At 43.8% G+C, this 21,390-nt stretch overlaps 1 protein-coding gene across 2 annotated transcripts in view; it reads left to right on the top strand.

Moving 5' to 3' along the window:
* LOC146868543 (uncharacterized) overlaps positions 1-21,390 on the top strand; it is a 152,626-nt gene that overhangs the window by 64,385 nt on the left and 66,851 nt on the right. For both annotated transcript variants that reach the window (XM_085611112.1, XM_085611104.1), the window contains exons 4-6: positions 3,681-3,775; positions 13,574-13,770; positions 19,598-19,676. In XM_085611112.1, the coding sequence (XP_085467238.1) occupies positions 3,681-3,775; positions 13,574-13,770; positions 19,598-19,676 (371 nt within the window). The remainder of the gene's footprint in view (positions 1-3,680; positions 3,776-13,573; positions 13,771-19,597; positions 19,677-21,390) is intronic.

The raw sequence follows: 21,390 nt of genomic DNA, 5'->3' as shown, positions 1-21,390 counted from the left end.
GCTACAATTGTAATCAGCCAAAAATAGTAACACAAGGATAGATGTTTATGATGCTCAAGTATCTAGAAGGCAAACCCTTAAATGATAAAATTAATCGTGCAAGAATTTACAATTTCATAATACATTTAAATGCAATGAAAGGGTGAAATTTCATGGTCCTGGGGCACTGCACCAAGGCAGCTTAATTTGAGGGGGTGCTTCTGCAAAAGTATGACAAAATAGACGTGTGAACGATAGGGAAAAATAGCTGTCTGATTTATATGAAAGAAGAACCCCGTTTATTAAAAAAATAATTCAATATATATCCTGGAAGTCTTAACAAAGTCTTGGCATTTAAAGACACATTTCTGTAGCGAAGAACAAACTCATGTAATGCAAATATATTTTAAGTCAATGGAAATACTTTCAAAATTCAACATACACTTTACTGCAATGCTAGGAATGCACATGTTAAGTTAGGAGGGACATCCATTAGTGCTTTGCAATAATGTTTTAGAATAAGAGCAATGCAGAGGAGAGAGAAAAAGACCATTTCAAAGTACAATAAAAAAATTAGAGCTTCAGCCAAAGAGGCTTAGATAGAGGGCTGAAGGAGACCACACAGGCGTCAGTGACCCAAGGGGTCACTGCAGCGGGGTAGTCCGTCGAATGGACTAAGGAGCAGATTTTTATACTCTTTTAATGATGAACTATTGACCACAAAAGGACAACATTATCAGGTGCCTCTGACCTATAGGACATGACACATTGTGGTCACTTCTGGGAAGTATTTAAGAAAATAGAAGGGCCACCCACGCTACAAAAATGTTCTCAAAGGTCACAGGATTCTTGACCATGAATGATAATGAAATTGAGCACCCATTGAACAGAATTTGCGTCACTTCAGGGAGAAAGGCCTATAAGCCAGATAAGAGAGGGAGAGACGCTAAATTGCAAATCGAGAGAAGGTGACAGACATATCTATTAAAGTACACTGCATGTAGCTGAAAAAGGAGAAGAACAGAGGACACCCATTACAATATGGAGAAAGAAGTCGAAAGGCGTTGGCTACTGCCAGGCCTAAGATAGGAAACCACAATGCAATGTGATGAAGATAAGTAGCTCCCCTTTTGGAAGCACGCAGTTGAAAAAAAGGATACTGTTAAACTCAATGCGATAAGATGCCTCCCATTCCTTGCAGAATTAAACGTTCAAACAATACAGTTTTCACCAAATAAGTAATCAAAATTCAAAACAAATGTGAGCTGCCAGACGCAGTTCCATAAACATGTATTTGTGGCACAAAGGGAGAGACGCCAGACACAACCTCCTGTCACCAAGTACATGCTTCAAAATATAAATATGGGAAAATATTTCAACAATTTGGGGTATATTGTTGTGCACTACGTGGTCAGTTATCTGAAAATGATTTGTGCTAATTAAATGTGGTGCTGAGCCACATGGATCAGACAGGGGCTGGGGGGGGGGGCAAGGGGTAACTATATAATACTATTTATTCACAAAAAGGCAACAGCTTTAATATAAAAAAAATTGTTACAATCCTAGTTATTATTGGTCTTACTAAATACATGAAAGGTCGGTGCGCCAGGCACAGATGATTAAAAAGACAACCACAATGCATGCTAAAAAAAGTCCATAATAAAAAGACATGTGACCGTAAAATATTCGCACTTCAATTATACAAAATGTGAAGCATATCATGTATAACTTGACTCCCTTCAATCTATATATATAAACCCACAGCGCTATTTGCGCATTCTCCTCTGCTGGCCTAAATGCGTACAGAAGGACGTCTTAAAATAACATAGCAAAAAATAAACGTCTTTACATTTCATTTTAACGCAGGAAGAGAACAAAAAACCACATTGGAAGGAGTTCTGTTCATAAACCATAATCACACAATACTCATGTTTACTGTCTTTTGGAAATAAAAATATATACTGACAGTCCCTCGCAAAAGCCGAGGAAGTCTGATAACTGCTTATCATAAATCCTCATGTGACAGTCACAAGACGTAGAGTGGCACATCTTATCCGGGACTCGGAACCGCTCCTGAGCCTGCAAAAAGCTGAGATTTGCATCATGCAAACTCCTTGCCTTCCTGCACAGGCGTAAACTCTATCTCCGTTACACAAAATATATCTCCATAATAGTAAAAAAATATATAATGTAAGTCCTAAAAAAAACAATGCTTAACATAATATCTAATAAATCATCCCGGGGAAACCACTTGTAATCCACTTTAAACAGGAGATATCCCTGAGCCCGTTAGCTACACGAGCCGTAATAATCAACCTCTTCCCTATTGGTACTGAAATAGGGGTCCCCTCCGAATACTCAGAGAAGCACTAAAAAAAACACAGAGATAATCACTGAAAGATTGTAAATGCAACCTTTCCCTCTCTGTCAGGTCCCTATGACTCCTTGGAACTCCTCGGACAGAGGCCCTCTCATTGCTATATGTGGAGAGGCACAGTAACACGTTATAACAATAATAAAAAAATGAGCACCACTGAAAGACGCAGTCTTCCCTTTGGCTCTACGAGAAGCACAGTAATAACATACGTCTATTTATAGCAAGAAAAACACGTAAATCACCTAACTTCCTAACTTTACTCTCTGGCTCAGAATTCCATTTCGCACACAAGCCTCCTCAGCTTTAGAATGTCCTTTAGCGAGACCAGCCAGACAGGGAAGAAAAACTGAAAGGGAGAAGAAACGCAGAGGTTTCACAAGCGCTCCTCTCAAAAACTGTCACCAGACACAATCACGTTAGGCAGCAATCATAGACTTATCCGAGTGTCTGTCTCTGAGGTTCAGTCAGAAAGGAGTCACGAGTGTTTAGTCTGCGTCCTCTCGGTCCCAGCTGTCTCAGCTGTCTGCTGGTACTGCCAATCCGAGTCACGGCCTCCATAAATGATACCCCATGCAGATGAGAGATTCTCTGACAGGTTTGGTTTGACTTCCAACATTCACTGCCTGGAAGAGCATAATTTGGAAGAGAGGGAGTGAGAGACCTCCACATTCTCCTTTTCCTCAAAAAGGGTATGTCACATATACTTCCTTTTGCGGCTAAGGGGATCTGCTTGGTGTGCCCCCAAAGTAAGTGGGCACATAGCACTTTCAGAACCACGAAGTAACAGTGTTTTTCTGTATATATGTATATGCTGTGTGCCTTAAGCAATATAGGCGTTTACATCGCATGTGTTTACAATGCATGCAATTACAACAAGGTCGTTACAAAGACCGCGTTGTTACACCGCAGTACCATTATAACGCAAGTTGTTATAACGACTTGCTCTAGGGGGTGCGCTGGACTTAGGAATAGTAGGGAAGGTGTTGGAATAGTATATTATACTATTCCTTAGTTTAGAGCGCCCCTAGAGCAAGTCGCTGCAACGACTTGCGTTGTAATAGTACTACGATGTAACAACGCTGACCGCGTTGTAATCGCATGCGTTGTTTCGCAGGCGATGTGATGGCTGTTTCCCATCTTAAGGATACTTTTTTTTTATCAATTGTGTATGTCAGAGTGAAGAATCATTGTGTGGTACATTGTTGTGCAGCACAAGGCAACTTGTGAGAACTGCCAATGAGAAGCATGCGGTTGGAATGAAGGGATAATGCCCCTGCTGTGATGAAGATCACCTGGTCATGTAATGATTGTCTTTCATCTGCAGGTTGTGGGATGAATGCTGCTTTTGCCATTGGACGTCTTTGTGGGACAGATTCTGGCCTCAAGAAAGTTCTGCCCCTTCCTGAAGCTGAAAATATGGTGAGAATAGTCAGGAGCGTGTGAGGTATTCAAAGCTTGTTTTCTCTTTTTTAACTCATTTGCAGTGCACAAAGTTAAAAGGTTGGCACCCTTTTGTGTCAAATGTTCTTGGATAGTCATTTCTTCTCAATGCGCTCCCTATAACACAGTGAGAATTTCTGAGATATTTTTCTAGTGTAAATGTTGGCTATTCTTGTTTGTCACCTTCGAATAATATTAGCTGTTTGTGTGATAAACATTTGTTGACCGTGGCATATTCCTAGGGATTGTGGTTGGCTTTTGCTTGGATGCAATGGGGTCATTCAAAGATGGCCCCATTGTAGCATGTGAGTATATCTACTAATATGCAGCGTAACTCCCACCAATCTGCACCAGCAGACCTCCACGAATCCAGCATGGAAGTTGATTTGGCAGTGGTGTCGCCAGTGCACCATGGGCCCTAAATCAAGCAAGGAAATTCAGCCCCACCCTTAGTTTTATAGTTAAGGAACAGACACTAATTGGAGTGCAGTGGGACACTCACACCACTCGACCCTGGTGCCACACCTGCTGCACCACTCATAGACTCTGTGATTTGGAATGCCACATTATGATCCCCTTGACGAAGGCCTGCAAAGATGAGCAGTGTTTCTGTAATATCCTGGTATAGTGTTTATAATGTTCCTGGTAGCAAAAATAGAGATGTTCCTGGTTCCTAGCTGCTCAGCCAGTGTGAGTGTTCTGTATGGAATGTTGGTGTGAAGGACATCCTGGGAATGTTTGGGTGCCTGGTGTGAATGTTGAGTTGAAGATGGGCTGAGCAGCAGGGAGGTTGCTCCTTGTGGGGCTGCTACCACTGATGTTATGGACTTATAACTTACAAAGACACTACTTGGCTACGTCTACTACTTCACCCTTCATTACTACAAATCTCCCATATCTCGTTTAGAGTTTTTCTGTATAGTGGCCATTTCTAAACCGCACAAATCTAAAGATTGAGACCACCATTCACAAACTCTAGGAGGATTGCTGTTGATCCACGAACTAGCAGTACAGATATGATGCCCTTGTATTTTAATGGTGTATCTGTAGAAAAAAACAAGTAATATTAGTTTAGCAGATGCCTGGAGTGGAACGGTAATTAACCTGCTAATTTTTCAGGTGACCAGAACCAAATTGTCTTGAATTTTAACATAATGAATGAAAATATGAATTGTATCGGCATCTGAAGAAGAACAGCAAAAACATTATGAACCACGACTAAGGGGCCGATTCCGATGTCTGTCGGAAAGGCACCGAATAGGGTTCGGTTTTGCTGAAACTGATTCAGAACCCTTGACTCATTCGACATCGTAATCTGCCCTTGAGGCTTTAAGAATGAAGCCTTTTAGGTATTTTATAGACTGCTTGTGTTAATTTATAGTGACGAACCTTAAGGCTTACGAAATTACGAGATTGAATGTGATACTTTGAAGAATTTCATCCTTTGTGGCACCTTCTTCAGCATTTTCCCGACCATCTGTTTGACATAGAATGCTTTGGGGCAGATATACAAGCCCCTTGCGCCACTTTTGCGTCACTTTTCCAATGTTAAAAGTGACACAAAAGTGGCGCAAGGGGCTTGTAAATCTGCCCCTTAGTATCTAGCAGTTTCTCCAGAAATATATGGTAGGGCCTACCGATAACACCTTTGCTAGTTATTGAGCAGTGTATTCAAGTACCTAAATGTCTCAAGGTTTAAATTTGAATGCGAAATATTTATATAGAACTCACACATCTGTAAATGTTTAAAGAATCCTGTTACTGGAATTCAATATTTAGCAGAAAACGTTGCAAAAGTATTAAAGGTAGGGCCATCATTGAGTTGGCCAAGATATTGAAGGTCTGTTCCAGACCATTAATGGATAAAAGCATCATGTGAAAAATATGGAAATGAGGCATTAACCCATAAAGAAGCATATTTAGTGAGTTTTGGAACGTCGAGGCATTGTGTGATTGAATATGAGAGTAAACAGCGATAGGTTTAAAGTATGTGCTTCTAAAATGTTACGGAACAAAAAAGCCTGCAAAAGGGGATAGATCATTTTAGTGAACCCTAACAGCCACTTATTTCTATTATGGGCAAATAAGTGCACGACTCTATAGAAGAATGTGTAACAGTAATAACATTTAAAACAAGGAAGAGCCCATCCACCCCTGGGGAGCTGAAGTTGGTGAAAGCTAATAGCTCTGCTGAGATTTTTATATTAATATATGGAACAAGGGACGCTGAGTTGAATTTATACAATAAATAATAATATAAAAAGCACACAAGTAGCAGTAATGCACGAAACAAAAATAAAAAAATGTGGGCAATGTAACATTTGAATGACATTAAATCTTATCCTCTAATAATTTCTCACTGAAGACTATTCGATTTTTGCAAGAACCTTACAGTGGAAAGAAACAAAACTTCAAGTTTTAGCTTAAACACCTATATTTTGGAATTATATGTTTACACCTAAGTATGTAGCATTTGAGGCGGACTGATGGGCCAGGCATGATGGGTTGCTGTTAAACAAAATGTGGCCTTCATTTCTGTTTAAATGATATTTTTTCTGTATCATCTTGCCTCATATTCAGTGGTGGAGAGAGCAGTAGATGGGTTATTGTTAAAGAATGCAATGTCATCTACATAAGTAATTAGGTTAATGTCTGCTTTATTCGTTCCCAAATCTAGAATACCTGAATACACTTGTACATATTACTGATACTACCTAGGGTTGCCACATATTAGGATTGGATGTAAATATTTGTGGACTTCTTGGATCAAACTCTTTATTTTTTATTTTTTTTATTTGTTTATTGGTGTTTCAAGAAAATGCAAGATACAATTTATACAACCACAAACAAATCTGGTGTACCAGTTCAAGTGACATTGCAAATCAAAAAATACATCTTTATCATCCATGATCATCTGCCCAGCGCAGCAATGCGAATATATATCCCCAGATACAGTATACATGAAACAAGAAACATTCAGAGGTGATGACATCTGAATATAGCAGCAGTGTCCAGAGTGTGCTTTGCAATTTCGAGTCTATACACTTATCATCCCTCCATGCCATACTAATCCCCAGTTTGGACATCAGTGAAGTCAGCATCCACATTTACACTCGTCTTCTCCCGAACCCAAGCAATAAATGGTTCCCATATCTCTCTGGGCCTAGAGGTGGGTGGCATCAACTCCCAGAAAGTGGTTAACTGAATGTGCCCATGCGTAACCTCACTGATCCATTCCGTGACCGTGGGCTTCCGCTTTCTCCCCCAGTGTATTGCAATTTGGCGTTTGGCAAACAGCAGAAATAATGCATATAATTTACGTTTTTGTATGTGTGTGTCCTTAACATACTCTAGAAATCCCAAGAGGGGAGATGGGGGCAGGGATAGACCCAGGATCTGGTTGATAGACGTAAAAATCTGGGCCCAGTATTCAGCATGCACTGGACATTCCCATGCCATGTGGAGGAATGAGGCCAACTCCATCCCACACCTCCAGCAGCAGTCGTCATCCCTTAGCCCCATTCTACGTAAGCTAATGGGTGTTTTGTAAAATCTATGTAAGAATTTGAAGTGGATTATCCGAAGCTTGTAGTTTGGAGAAAGCTCAGTTAGCTGAGTACAACAATACGTCCATTGGTCGTCTGATAGCGGGGGCAATAACTCTGCGTTCCACCTCACCAATGCAGTGGGCCTCGTCACTGGGACATCAGTTTGCCTTCGTGTGTATAGTCTGGTTATAAGCCGACGTGGGGATGGTGGTTTAAGTATGTTCTCCAGGACTAACAATGGGGACGGGGGAGCTGGGAAATCACTGTGCAACACTCGGCAGGCAGCCTTTAGTTTGTGATAGAGAAATATTTCCGCAAATGGTACCCTCCTCCGCCACCGGGGGTCTCTGAAAACATCTCCTGGGTAGAGGTCCGCAAACGTGTGAAGTTTACATTTCTGCGCAACCTTTGTACTAATCTCATCCTTAACCTTTGGTAGCATTGGATTTTGGGCCAAGGGAATTGAAGGGGCATACAATACCTGAGCTCCCGCCCTTCTCCGCAACCCATCCCAAGCCCATTGTAACGTTTCAGGAGTATATATGTCTTCCGTGGGTCGCCTGTACGGCTGATACACCGCTACGTGCAAGGGAACCGGTGCCACTGCGTCCCTCTCCACAGCCACATGAGGCTGAAAAGGTGTCGGGTAGACCCAATGGTGTAAAAATTGTGCTTGTGCACAAAGTACATATAATTTCATATATGGGGCTCCCAGGCCTCCCTGCCGCAGCGGGAGAGAGAATAATTCCCACGAAACCCGCGCCTGGCCTCCTGCCCACACTAGAGTAATTAACAATGATCTCAGTGTTCTAAAGAATGGTTGTGTAAGTATTATCGGTAAGTTTATAAAGAGATCTAAAAATGTAGGCAGCACAATCATTTTCACCAACGCGATCCTCCCTGCTAATGATAACGAAAGCTTAGTCCACAGAGCAACTTTCTCTTCCAGCCACGTGATGGCCCTGCCATAATTTAAATTCCAGATTTCTTGTAGGTTTCGGCTTATCCATATTCCTAAATATTTTACTTTCTCATCTTCCCATTGCAACAGGAACTCGCTAGTGACAGTCTTGGTGTTGTCAGTCAGGGGGAAAATCATTGACTTAGACCAGTTTATGGATATACAGGCCAGCCCACTAAATTTGATGAACTCCCTCTGTACGGCATATAAGTTCTGTGCAGGATTCAAAATATACAGGGTAACATCATCCGCGTAAAGCGATATCAGGAGACTTCGAGAGCCAAACCCTATCCCTTTGTCCTTGTGATGTTGTCGGACGTGAGCAGCTAATGGCTCCATTGCAATTGCAAATAATAGGAGGGACGAGGGACACCCCTGCCGCGTGCCTCGTGTAATCGGAAATGGAGCAGATACGAGACCATTAGCACATAATCTAGCTGTGGGCTTGGTATATAACAGCCTAATCAATCTGATGAAAAGGGGGCTAAATCCTCTCCTCTCCAATATTCTAAAAAGATAGGGCCATTCAAGTGAATCAAAGGCTTTGGTCGCGTCTAAAAACACCGCCGCAGCCTGCACATCCGGATGTAGATAATGGAGAACTGAAAAAACCATCCGGAGATTATGGGAAGTAGATCTCCCTGGTATGAAACACATTTGGTTCGGGCGGGCAATAATGGGGAGCATGGGTTGCAGCTTGTTAGCTATTAATTTCGCCAGAATTTTAACGTCCACATTAAGGAGAGACGGGGCGATATGAATCAAGGTTGGAATCTGGTTTCCCTGGTTTTAGCAAGGTAATAATAATTGCCTCGTGCATCGTGGGTGGCAGTATACCTGTCTCCTGGGCTTCCTCATAAACCTACAGGAATTTGGGTGCAATCTCTTCCACGTACGCTTTATAAAAGGCAGTTGTCAGCCCGTCTGAGCCAGGGGCCTTATCTAAGGGCATGCTCTTAATCAGGGTGGCAACGTCCTCCACCGTAATGGGGAGGTCCGTGTACTGTCTGTGCCTGTTGTTAAACCAAACCAATTCTAGGGAATCTAGGAATGTCTACAAACCCTACGAACATCCGAATTGCGTGACTGTATATAATTGGGCATAGAAGGAAGAAAACTCATCATGTATAGCTATAGGACCTCTGACGGTACCACCGTCTTTGCTGGTCAACTCGGGAATGTAAGCAGTGGATCTCGAAGGGCGGATCATGCCAGCAAATGTACATCCTGGTCTATCTCCCTCCCCATATCTACATGCCTCTGCATATTTACCAAGAAACTTCACCTCCCTTTGCACCTCCTCATCATATTCCAATAGTGCGGCTTTCAAATGAGCGATAGTAACGGGCGCGCCGTCAGTATAAAATTGTGTCTCAAGGTCTTTTATTTTAGCCTTGATGGCGGTCAGCGTATTTCTGATGGCCTTAAGCACTCCCACTTGCCGAGAAATGCACTGCCCCCGAATGACCACTTTAAACGCCTCTCATAAAGAGGCTTCAGTATCAACGGAACCGGAGTTGAGAGAGAAATAGTCAGTAATATCCTTACGAATTTCTTCCTTAAACGCCTCATCCAATAACACATGTGGGGGTAGTCTCCAAGAGAACGATCTGCGTGCTACATCAGGGAAAGATAGCCTCAGGAGACACGGGGAATGGTCCGATAGCGTTCTCTGCAAGTGTGCCATCTCCACCACCCAACTGGCCACATTTCGCCTTATGGTGTTCAGAAAAACAGGTTCCCTCCCTAGAGTGTGGGTTTCGCATACGCCAAACATCAACCAGGTCCCCATCCTCAAGTAGTGTATTGAGAACCCTTCCAGCAGCAGATGAAGTGCCCTCGCCGTACCCTGTCTGTCCATATTATCATTTAAAATGGCATTAAAGTCCCCCCCCCCAAAAAAAATCGTGGTGCAACCAGTAGCTTTAATGTTGGCCCAGATATCTTGAAAGAAACCAGGAGAATCTATGTTAGGTCCATATATTGCTACCGTGGCCACCCCCCAATGAGCTCAACAGGATGACATATCGGCCTTCGGGGTCTGGTCTGTATGGACTTCCCTCTCCTTCCAGTCAATGCCCCGCTTTACCAGCACCGCCACCCCGGGGGAATAATTGGAATAGACAGATGAGTACGTGTAACCCCATCTTTTGTGTTTCAGTTTCGGGGAGGTAGTAACTTGCAAGTGGGTTTCCTGCAGCATACATAGATCAATATTATGCCGTGTAAGATAGGCATGTACTAGTCTAGTTTTCCTATTATCATTTAAACCTCTAATGTTCCACGAGAGGCAATTTATACTCGTCTCGTTAGGCATAAAAAAGGAAAGTGTGTGTCATTCGTGTGGCTAGGGAAACAGATGATTGTTTTGGTCCTGATCGTGCATGCTATCCAATAACTCACCAGTACACCAGTCAAACAATGAACAACATCCCCAGCCCACCCCCCCACCCACACCAACCCCCCAATCAGGTTGAAGAGTGCCCCCCCAAAAAGTACAATGTAGACCAACGAAATCCAGGAAATTTCCCATGGGGCTGTATGAGCGCCGGCAGACTCCCCAACATTGGCAGGGTGGCCAAGAAACTACAGGGAGTTAAGCCTGCTGCATGATAGAGAATGAATTGTGTGACCATATAAATGTAGGAGGAACCTCCCTCCCCGGCCAATCCATTTCAAACATTAGTCAATATCATACAGTTACAAAAGGCAAAGCGCCGGTAGCACTAAATATCACAGTTTGAACCCGGAGCAGCTCACGTCCAGTGTCCACCTCAGTACAATCCTGCGTGAGATGAGCGGTCTAAACCAATAATTGTGAACTGTAAACAACAGCATTTATGAACACATAATGGCCAAGAGCAGAAGTCAAAGCGAGACGGTCATACATAACTGCTCAAGAGGTGAAAGGAAATTAAAAAACATTGCTATATACTATGCATAGGACAACAGCCCATTATCATCAGTCATTAGCACTTAGCCGGTGTTTAGTTGATTCCTCCGGTCTGGGACCTTTCTTAGCTTGTTTGCCACCTACATGCTTGGCAAACTTTAGGGCGGATTTGGCATCGGTGAAGAAGTTGGATGAGCCATCATAAGACACCTTAAGTTTAGCAGGATATAACAAGGAGTAGGGGACTTGCGCCTGCAGAAGGATCCGCTTCGCTGGTAGGAACTCGAGCCTCGCAGCTTGTACCGCCGGTGTAAAGTCTGGATAAAAGGAGATGTGATTCCCTTGATACGCTACATTCCGCAAAGCGCGCGCCTGACGCAGCACCACATTGTGATCTTGATAGTTCAAAAGTCTCACCAGGATGGGTCAGGGAGAAGCTCCCACTGGAGGTTTGGGGCCCAAAGCACGATGAGCTGTCTCCACCGCAAAAACTGGTGGGAGGTGTTCTCCAAACAAGTCCCGCAACATTTCCAACACGTACACCTCCATTTTAGAAATTGCTGTAGTTTACGGAATTCCTGTGATGCGCAGGTTGTTGCGGCGGGACCTCGCCTCCAAATCCTCGTTTTTGGCACGAATGACACCTAGTAGCTTATCCATCTATAACAATTGGTCTTTGTTTTCTACTTGAAATTTGTGAAAGTCTGACTGCTTATTCTCCAGCACATCCAACCTTTGCTCGTGCGCCCTTACTTGAGTTTTCACGGATTCCATTTGCGTCGTTAGTGTGTCTAACTTCGCATTGATGGTGCGAAGGCTGGAGTGCATTTCGAGCATAAGTGTTCGGAGGTCGTCTCCTTGGTCCCCCAGCCGTCCCTCAGCAGAGCCCGCTGTCGCTGTCTCTAGATCTGATTCCGTGAGGCGGGTCATCCGTCTTTGATCGAAGTTGAGCTTGGGCTGTTTGGCATCCTGTTTGCCCATGACTGAGGTGCAGATGTGCCCCTCCGCAGCAAAACGGGGATGTCCCAGTGGTCTCTCCGCACGCACTGCCCCACACCTCGTGTATGTATCTAGCTGTTGGTAGAACACCTGTAAATGTGCGGTGTATACTGGTCCGCAGACACTTCACAGCCCGCATTCTTCTCCAAATGGCCTGTGGCAAGGGATGAGCACCAGACACCCAACTCTGCACAAGGGTGGACCAGGCAGCAGCAACACAGCCAGCACGGGGCTACTCAGGCTCTAACCTCCTTTCCGCAATCCATCACAGGGCACGCTTTAGCTCACCTTCCTCTTGCTGCACTACGTGCAGACAGGTGTTGCACACCCCCCGCCCAGTCACAGACAGTACAATCGGCACACGCCTGCTCCAAATCGTCCCCGCACCTCTGCCAAAGGGAATCAGCTCCACACCAACAGCAACGCGCAATGAATGGTAGCATGGGGACTTTCTTGCAGGGAAGACGCGCTTACCCGGTCAGTGTCCATAAGAGTGTGCGTACATGACGAGGCAGGCCCGCAAATACCTCCAGCATGTGATGTGCTCTTGGGTATCAGCGTTGCCCCCGCTGGGCAGCGTCTCCGATCTCCTTGACGGGGCGCGCACTGCTTCCACTACTGGCCGGCACTGCGAGTTAGAAAATGGCCTCGACTGGGCCCGGGGTAGGATCTCCGAGCAGCTTGCGCACCGGCGTGGTTCACCACTCCCCTGTGCTTTAGGGGTGTATACGCAGCTGCACCAAACTCACTCCTCCAGGCGCGGGCAGTCCGGTGCTCCGGTCGCTGCACCGAGCGTCGTTCAGGCCCAAACGGAAGCCGCGGCCTCAGGTAGCTGCGTTCGCCGTTCCTCATCTCTGCCCGATACTCCTCTCACACTGCGCTCAGCTCTTTAGGGCTAATCTCTCAACGCCGAGGCGGGGAAGGCAGCGCACCACGACACCGCTGGCCGCAGCAGGGTTACCGCTTCCGATGAAGCGAGGATTGCAGAGTCTCAACTCCCTTTAATGCGCGGATGACTGAAGGATAATGTCTCGGCCGGCGGAGCACACTCACAGAGCGGCCATTCCGCAGCAGGGCAGACCACGCCCCCTTGGATCAAAATCTTGACAGTGCTACATATGTTCAATTTATATTATGTTATGTGGTTTGTGAACTTCTATCATGCTAAATAAGTAGCCCACATGCACCAGTTCTGTATGAAAAACGATTTTCTCAAAGGTGTCTGATAACCTGTAAGGATATCGCTGCGCTGTTTAACATTCAAATATTCTGCAAAAGCACCCTCCTGCAGTTTTTTGTTGTGATTGTCTTGAGCTACAGCATCCTTTGAGAGAAGTTTCTTCCTTTAACTGTGTACCATCTCTTTTGTTGGTAAGATTGTTGCTCTGGAGTTAATGATGGCTAAAGGGGATGCCGGAGGGAGTCGGAATGCCTGCTTTGCACTTAGTTGCCTCGCAGCAGACCTAGATGGCCACGATCACGTCCTGAAGAGTCCAGCCTACAGCCAGGTCATCGATACACTCTGTCGGCTCCTACAGTCTGAGGAGCAGGAGACCTCCTGGTTTGCTGCAATGTATGTAACTTTTCTCACTCTTCAATACAGTTTTCATTCCCTGCAGTGATACAGACCTCTTGTCTTGCGTGCTTGGCCAGGGTTCTTCAATGTTTTGTGCTGCCTTGTATTCCTTTGGTTTCCATTGTTTTCTATTCTTGACTCTAGAACTGGCATATTAAAGATACTATAATCATCTGCCTCATCTGTAGTGCCTTTGTATTAATTTAGATATAGTGCTGTGGGAAGTGACAGATAATTGTAGGATGGTACTGCTCGAGCACTCTTGTGGCAAGGAGTAAATGGCTTGTTGCATGTCAATGATAACATCCTTAGGGAAGGTGGTTTTTCATTTACTGTTTTGTGTACCATCTCTGTCGTGATAGAGCTAGCTGGGAATGAGCACTGGCGATGCTCCTGCGCACCCCACGCTTCCAGACACTCAAAATGGAAATGCCCTTACACACCCATTGTTTCCAGCACACCTGCAACTTAGCCAAAAAGAATAGCTAGTTTGTTGATAACCAAGACACTGAGGAATGTTCTGTGGATCCAATGGAAAGAAATATGTCTGTTCTAGAAAGGGGAACTTTCCTATTGCGGGAAAACCCCAGGGTTTGTGTGGTAATCCTTTGACCCGTGTATACAATAAAATGTCCTCTGAGTGACCTTGAAATTATGATATCATGGAGCACCAGGGGTAGGTAAAGACCACTGCACAGAGATCAGTGTGGGTGGCTGTCTTCTTTGCAGCAGCACATTGTGCATCCCTAGTGACATATCTGACAACAAATCTGGGGAATGAGGCCAGCATGCATTGTGCTCTTTCTGAATTGTTAAGTGGCCAAACCAACCAGATGAAGTGATTCAAGTGCCAGTCTTGATGGGAAAATCCAGGGGGTTTGCACTATGTCAAGGGAGCCTGTAAGCAAATTAAATTTGTCACTCTGACCATGTAGTGTGAATACAAATAACACATGGTAAGGTTCCTCTAGGTATGTTATGCACTAGACTATTCCTGTGTTTCGCTGGCCCATCTCCACCAAGCTATTTACAGATAGGAAACAGCTCTCTGCTCCAAGGCCCTCATCATGAGAGTCCTGATGATGGATAAATTATTTATCAACTATGACCAAACGTGATACCCTGTAAATTGGTATGTATCAGACTGATAAATAACTGCAATCACAACATTTTCCATCCAAGTGGAAAATAACATGCAGAAGAGCGTGCTTTCTGCATCAACATCTGCATGTCCTGTATTATACTACACATCCCTCCCCCAGTAATTTTCGGAGGGATTCACCGAGGAGAATTGTGGGGGATGCAATAATTACTGATAAACTGCTGATTCTGATCCCTGCTGAAACAAGGGAATGCACATGGACTGGAAAAACACAGGCCACTCATTGTGGGAGCCTCCGAGGTAATAAAAACTTTCGATGTTGCACTTTACACGAACGATTGCCAACATACGGAAACTAGAACTAATCATCGGTTTGTATCTCTATTGGAGTCTTATCTCCAACTCAGCTATAATGTTTTTAGGACTCGCTGAGTCAGCGCGCATGCGCTGCTCGGAGAGACTTTAGTAGGTGAGTTTTCAAAGTGCTGCTGGCTGGCAACAAGCTTGCGTTCACACGAGCGTGCACGCGCCAGCCTTCAGCGCCATCTGTCTTTCCGCTTGCTTCCTGCCTCCGCCTCTTCCCCCGCCTTCATGCTTACAAGCGTTCGGGATTCTCCCAGTGAAACTTCATGTCACAGCTGCCTGACCAGTAGCTGACAGGACTGGTACCACGGGTTGTTACAGTACTAAGGGGTGCGCGGTCCCTATATAGCTGACAATCTGCTCGTGTTTGTACCGCCATGCCAATCTTCTCAGGTGACTGTCTTTTTTTTACATGCAGCTGTTTATATTATTAAAACCTAACCGGCACTGAAGCGCAAAGGTGCATCTATCAGTCAAATAATTGTTCAAATTCAGAATTTATATATTTCTTAACCTAATGAAGAAGGATAAATCAGCAGACATGAGTGGAAATAATATGGTTAAACACAGACACTGATGTTAAAAATTAAATAATACAATACGATGTGCCCTAACTCTATTTATTCCCTGACTCTGTGGATGAAGTTACATTGTCATTATTCAGGAAACGAACCCCTTTGGTCGGCTCACTCTGTGACACCCCGGACTCCTATGCCCCAACTCCTCACTGGTTTCATTGTGGCACAAGGTGCGCCAATATTTACGTTTGTTTTGTGTACTTTTATTTAGTACAAACCATGCCCAACGAGGCATCGGAGCGCTTTATGAGCAACGGAAGAAACTGTTGTAAAAGAACCACAGACTACAGCAGACAGAGCGCCATCACTCTAGATTCGGCAGAAGACCTGCTCCTCGTGCTACGAAGCAGCTTATGGGGTCACAAGGCGCACTACATAAATATGATAACATATTCTACCACCTACTCCCCGCGCCTCGCAGCCTGACAGCGAGGTGCTATGGTAACATGCTGAACTGTGACAGGTCCAGTTATCTGCTGACAGCGGGTATGTGGCCACTGCACGCAACCTTTCCCAGAATCCTTTTGACACGCACAAGCTCATTAAATTGTCCTTGTTTAACATAACTAGTGCTCATGTGAAGCGCTCCAAAACCTTCGGGTTGAGTTCGCGCTATATGCTGTTTTCATAAACCCCTACCATTTTTATTCCCTTACTAAACCCTTCTCTATTTAAATACTTACGTGTTTAACACAGTCACTAAATGCTTGCTCTTTATCTATTAGCAGAGAAAAAGCTGCAAATAGTTTTATTTACTAATTATTGGTATTTTTGAAGAAACATTGCCAATAGCTCTGGCTAAACACTTATAAGGTCCCAAAGGCGAGACCTATTGGCTATGCCAATGCTTGTTTTCCTAGGTTTGATACTTCTGTCGGAAAAGAGACTTCACAGCGTTAGTTACATGAACCTTGCTCTTCTAGTGAAAAAATAATAAAGCTTTTCAAGGCCATAAATAACAGTAGTGCAGTCTTCTTTCTTTTATTCGATTGGAGGTCCAGTGCTGGGAGAAACTTCAGTGGTGAGCATGGCGCGGACTCCTTTCAGGCTCAGAAGATGCTGCTATAGTGGTGCTATTTCTAGAAATTCTTTCACTTTTTGCAGGCCATCTAAAAAGCCCCCACTCCCCGTTCATTTCCTCCCATGCTTTCCATCAGGCTTGATGGGTGCTTGGACCACACAGGATCTTTTATATTATTTTAATTCTCCTTCTGTTGGTTGAATTTCCTATCCTTGAACCCTCTTTGGGAGGGTGGCAGGCCGCCTCACTATTATATGGTTGCTTTATTTTTTAACATTTATGCCAGTTAGAACTCTGTTTTCTTGGCCTATTTTGGATGCCTGACTTCTGCCTGACATGGGGAGGAGCTGCAGGCTGGCTTCTGTCCATTGACTGGAGGCCCAGTATCGGGAGCATCTTTAATGGCAAGTGTGGCGCAGACTCCTTTTTACACCCTGTGGAAAACTATTATGTGATTGCTATTTCTAGCAATTAAATCACATTGTATTTGTGCCAACAACAAAGACGCTCATCCCCTTTTAATTACCTCATATAAGAATCTTGAGGCATGAGGAGTGCTTAGACTTCACTGGACCCATTCTATTACTTTATTTCTCCTTTTGCATTTTATATTTCTTGGACTTGTACCCTCATTGCAAGGTGAGAGGCCTCCCTTGAACTCGTTGCCTTTTTAGGTTAGTTTACTTCAGCTGTCAGCCGGTTGCCATTTTTCTTTCCTGGCTTCTGCTTGGTGTGGTGGGCTGCACAGCCAGCAGACGCACGCAGCAGGTAACCCCATTACCATGCATCTACAGAAGGCCAGCTGAGCCTATCTGTGCCTGAATGCAGCCTGTGACTTGCCAGCTGTTCCCTTGACTCTCAACAAAAGCTCCAGATTTTGGGGGATTTTTTTTATATCTGTTATCTGTATGTGATGAACTAGATACCAAGGCTACACAAGTCCTCTGCTCTGAGAATCAATTCCATTCCACTGTTGTAAAAACAAATTCCACTCTGATTTCTATGGTAAGATTATTACATTGGGGACGTAGCCCCTGCATTAAATGCTGATCGGCTTCATGTCATGTTTCTTGTGAAACAGGTTATTTATGCACTAACTGTAAATCACACACTACAGCTGTTGTTCCTTAAAGCATCATGGTTTTCAGGAGTCTTTGGGCCCCGCTTAGTGACTGGTGGAGAAGGAGGCCCACCAAGCCTGCAGTTCTCCTGCCCCATTTGAAGATGAGGGCACCACTGATAGTGCACTGGTGGAACTTTCTCTGCCTTCCCAAGTGCGCAATCATTGGCAGCGGACCACCCGCCACAGGGCTTCTGCCTATAGGGTATTGGGAAGCCCATCATATTTAGGGTATATATATATATATATATATATATATATATATATATATATATATATATATATATATATATATATATATATATATATATATATATATATACATATATATTCATGCTGATGACACCGTTTCTTTTTACTTTGTTGGAAACCTGTTCAACCCCCCTGCCCCCACACACAATCAACGTCCTAAAATAAATCGAAAATGGAAATGTTACACCCAAAGCATCAGATCTTTAAACAGTATGGCTTGTTATGGCTCGTTCTCATGTAGACCCTTAACCCAGCAGTTGTAATAAAAAAGAAGAAAACATATGGGCTTTGCTAGATCCAGTGCTTTCTATCACCGGACAACTGGTAGCTGTTACTAAAGTCTTCTTTTATCATTTGCACAGGCTCTGTTAGTTCCTTTGTTTTGTCCTTCTCTCCCAAAATTAACATGGTCAGCGAGTTTGTTCAATCAAGCACTGATTCCAAAAAAGTGCATTCAGCATTTACAATGGATTCCGAATTCAGTGGTGAGGAATCTCCGAGAACTCTCCTAAATGTGAAGAGTTTGACTAAGGAGGCAGTCATTTACACCAACTCCCTTAGCTACTTGTCCATAAGACAGTCTAATTCAAAGCCGCCAGTATTATGCCTATAGGCATTTCCAGAGAGAGACTCAGCGTTTAGCAAATCCATTCTCAAAATACGCACATGAGCGCTGCCTGAGACCCCTAACTTTATGTATAAACATGCACTAACAAAGCCAAAAGGAGTGCCTTGGCAAATTGATGCAATGGTTAAATGTTTTATCACAAGCATATGCCCCGAATGCCCCCAAAACATGTTGCCGCATAACAGTCCGCAGAGCCTGTTGAGCCCAGAGAGCTCTGAGCTCAAACTCTCTCTTCCTGTAAACTCATTCTGAATCCCACCATTTAAAATTTAGGAAAACGAACTTGGATTTTCACACAGTATTTACAGGGTGTTTGCATAAGCTCTTGCTTTAAAGCCATGCCTCTCTAGCGCCTAAAGACTCATTGTAAATGCTGCACTTAATTAATGTCTAACTAAAACAGTAAATTGGCACATGTAAAGGGACACGTCTGGTGCTCAAAATAAAGGCCATGACTGAGCAAACCCAAAGTATTTTGCATTCCTTGATGGCTGCTAAATTTGTTTCATTTCTTATGACCTTGGATAAGGGTAAGAGTTGACCTCCCTCTTATAGCCTCTTGTGCCGATGTTGGCTTACAACTAGAATATGATGCACGACCCTGACTTATCACAACAACAATATGTCACATAGCCTTGATGGATAACTGGTGGGATGTCACAGATGTTCCTGAAGTCTAAAGCTGGACTATATTTCCTTCTCACAGGTGGAGAATGCTGATAAATATTCCCTTGTAACAGAGTGAATCCTTTGTTTTCAGGACAGTGAGAGTGCTGGCCAACCAGCCCATGGGAGTGGTCAAGATGAGGGAACATCCCCTGTTGGAAAAGTTATTAAAGGTAAACAATTAAGATATTCCTAGAGATATTGGCATAAAAGTGGAACAGTAATCTGAAGGTGAGGCCTAGGATGTACTGGAAGAAGAAGGAATGAAAAGGGGTAGGGAACCACAGTGCTATTTTGGCCATCTCTGCTCCACCCACAACGTGCATACACCTAGCAGAGTACCATCATCTCGCTCCATGCAGGATAGTTGCATGGTCTCATGGTGGGAACCATTTCCTTTTGATGCTGACTAGAGATTGACCCAGCTCTGTGTGACTAGAATTATTGCTTAGCATTGGGTGAGTCCACCTCAAATCCAGTAAAGTAAAGGGGTGAAACAGCACTTAATTGCTGAGCAGAATCAGTATGGATGTGGAATTAAGATGTCAGGAGAAAGCGTCACCAACAGAAACTTAAGCTCTTGCTCCTTGTAGCCCAAAGCTTCTTTCTTGCAGCTGAGGAGTGATGAGAGTTATTTTGAAAATTGAGTGAATGTAGAAAAAGAGAGGGACAAAGGGCCTGATTTAGAGCCTGAATTAGATCTTGGCTGACAAGTTAGTCCATCACAAAGCTGATGTATATCTTGTCTGTCGAAATATATATCCCAGTATATCCTATATGATTTATATTTCGGCAGATGGGATATCCATCGCCATTGTGATGGAGTAACTAACTCGCCAAAATCTATTCAGGTCCTTAGACTTTGATGGACAGAAGTTACTCTGTCAGGGCAACGGAGTAAAGTGCTAAGTCACCATGAGGGAGTAACCTCCTACCAAATTTAGAGATGCCCGCCGGCCCAGCAGATATCTCTTCCTTTGTCAGGAGCCACCATTACAGCGGATCCTGTCAATGCATTGAAATTTTGACGGACGGCTCCATCAACATGACAAAGCCATTTGGCAAACTTTCAATTATTTTTTATTTTCAAAAACAAAATCCCAAAGCGGGATTTGGTTTTTGAAAATAAAAAAAAACAGAGACACCCTCGCCATAGGTCTTTTGTCCTAAGTCATGGCAGTAATTTTGCAGTTTTCACTGACCATTACTGCCAGGTTTTAACTGGTGATGTCGGGCTGTCGGGGGTGTATGCTGCAGGCAGAGACGGAGTAGTCTCCCCAGTCGACATACTGAAGATCGGATCGACTCGATATGAGGCGGTCGGCCTACATTTTAGTGGCTAGGGTTCTCTGTTGACTACACGACTGAGTATCCTCTCAGCCAAACTCTAAATTGTGTCCAAAGTCCTCGTTCATGACAATTAGCCAAACCATCTAGAGTATCAATATTACAGGCTGCTTCACCTGACTCGCTCAGAAATATTGAGGTAGGGCATTGTGGCTCATATGTACAAGAACAAATGGAGAAGAGATGTTGTACTGTCAGAGGCTGCTGAATATTTCACAGCCACATCTGAAGTCTGAATGCCTTCTAATTGGTGATCATTGATAAGCTATTTTATCGGCATTCCTTCTTTGCCTCTTTTAAAAATCCAGTTTTTGGGTGATTATTATAAGCTATCCAGGACTTTATCTTTAAATTGCACCACATTCACAAAGGTAAACATACTTTTTTGTGTAAGTGTTCAATTTTTTGAAATTCATAAACATTTTTAGTTCAGTGGTATCTTAATGCCTATCGTTTTATGTGAGGAGTTTCCAACACTAGTGCAGAGACTCTGCGGTCATAAAGCTACTACTCGTAAAATTACTTTGTGAATTACAAAAT

The sequence above is a fragment of the Triturus cristatus genome, chromosome 1_2 (assembly GCF_964204655.1).
Source record: "Triturus cristatus chromosome 1_2, aTriCri1.1, whole genome shotgun sequence".
Lineage (NCBI taxonomy): Eukaryota > Metazoa > Chordata > Amphibia > Caudata > Salamandridae > Triturus > Triturus cristatus.
The sequence above is the reverse complement of the archived record's forward strand: the minus strand, read 5'-3'. Positions and strand labels throughout refer to the sequence as shown.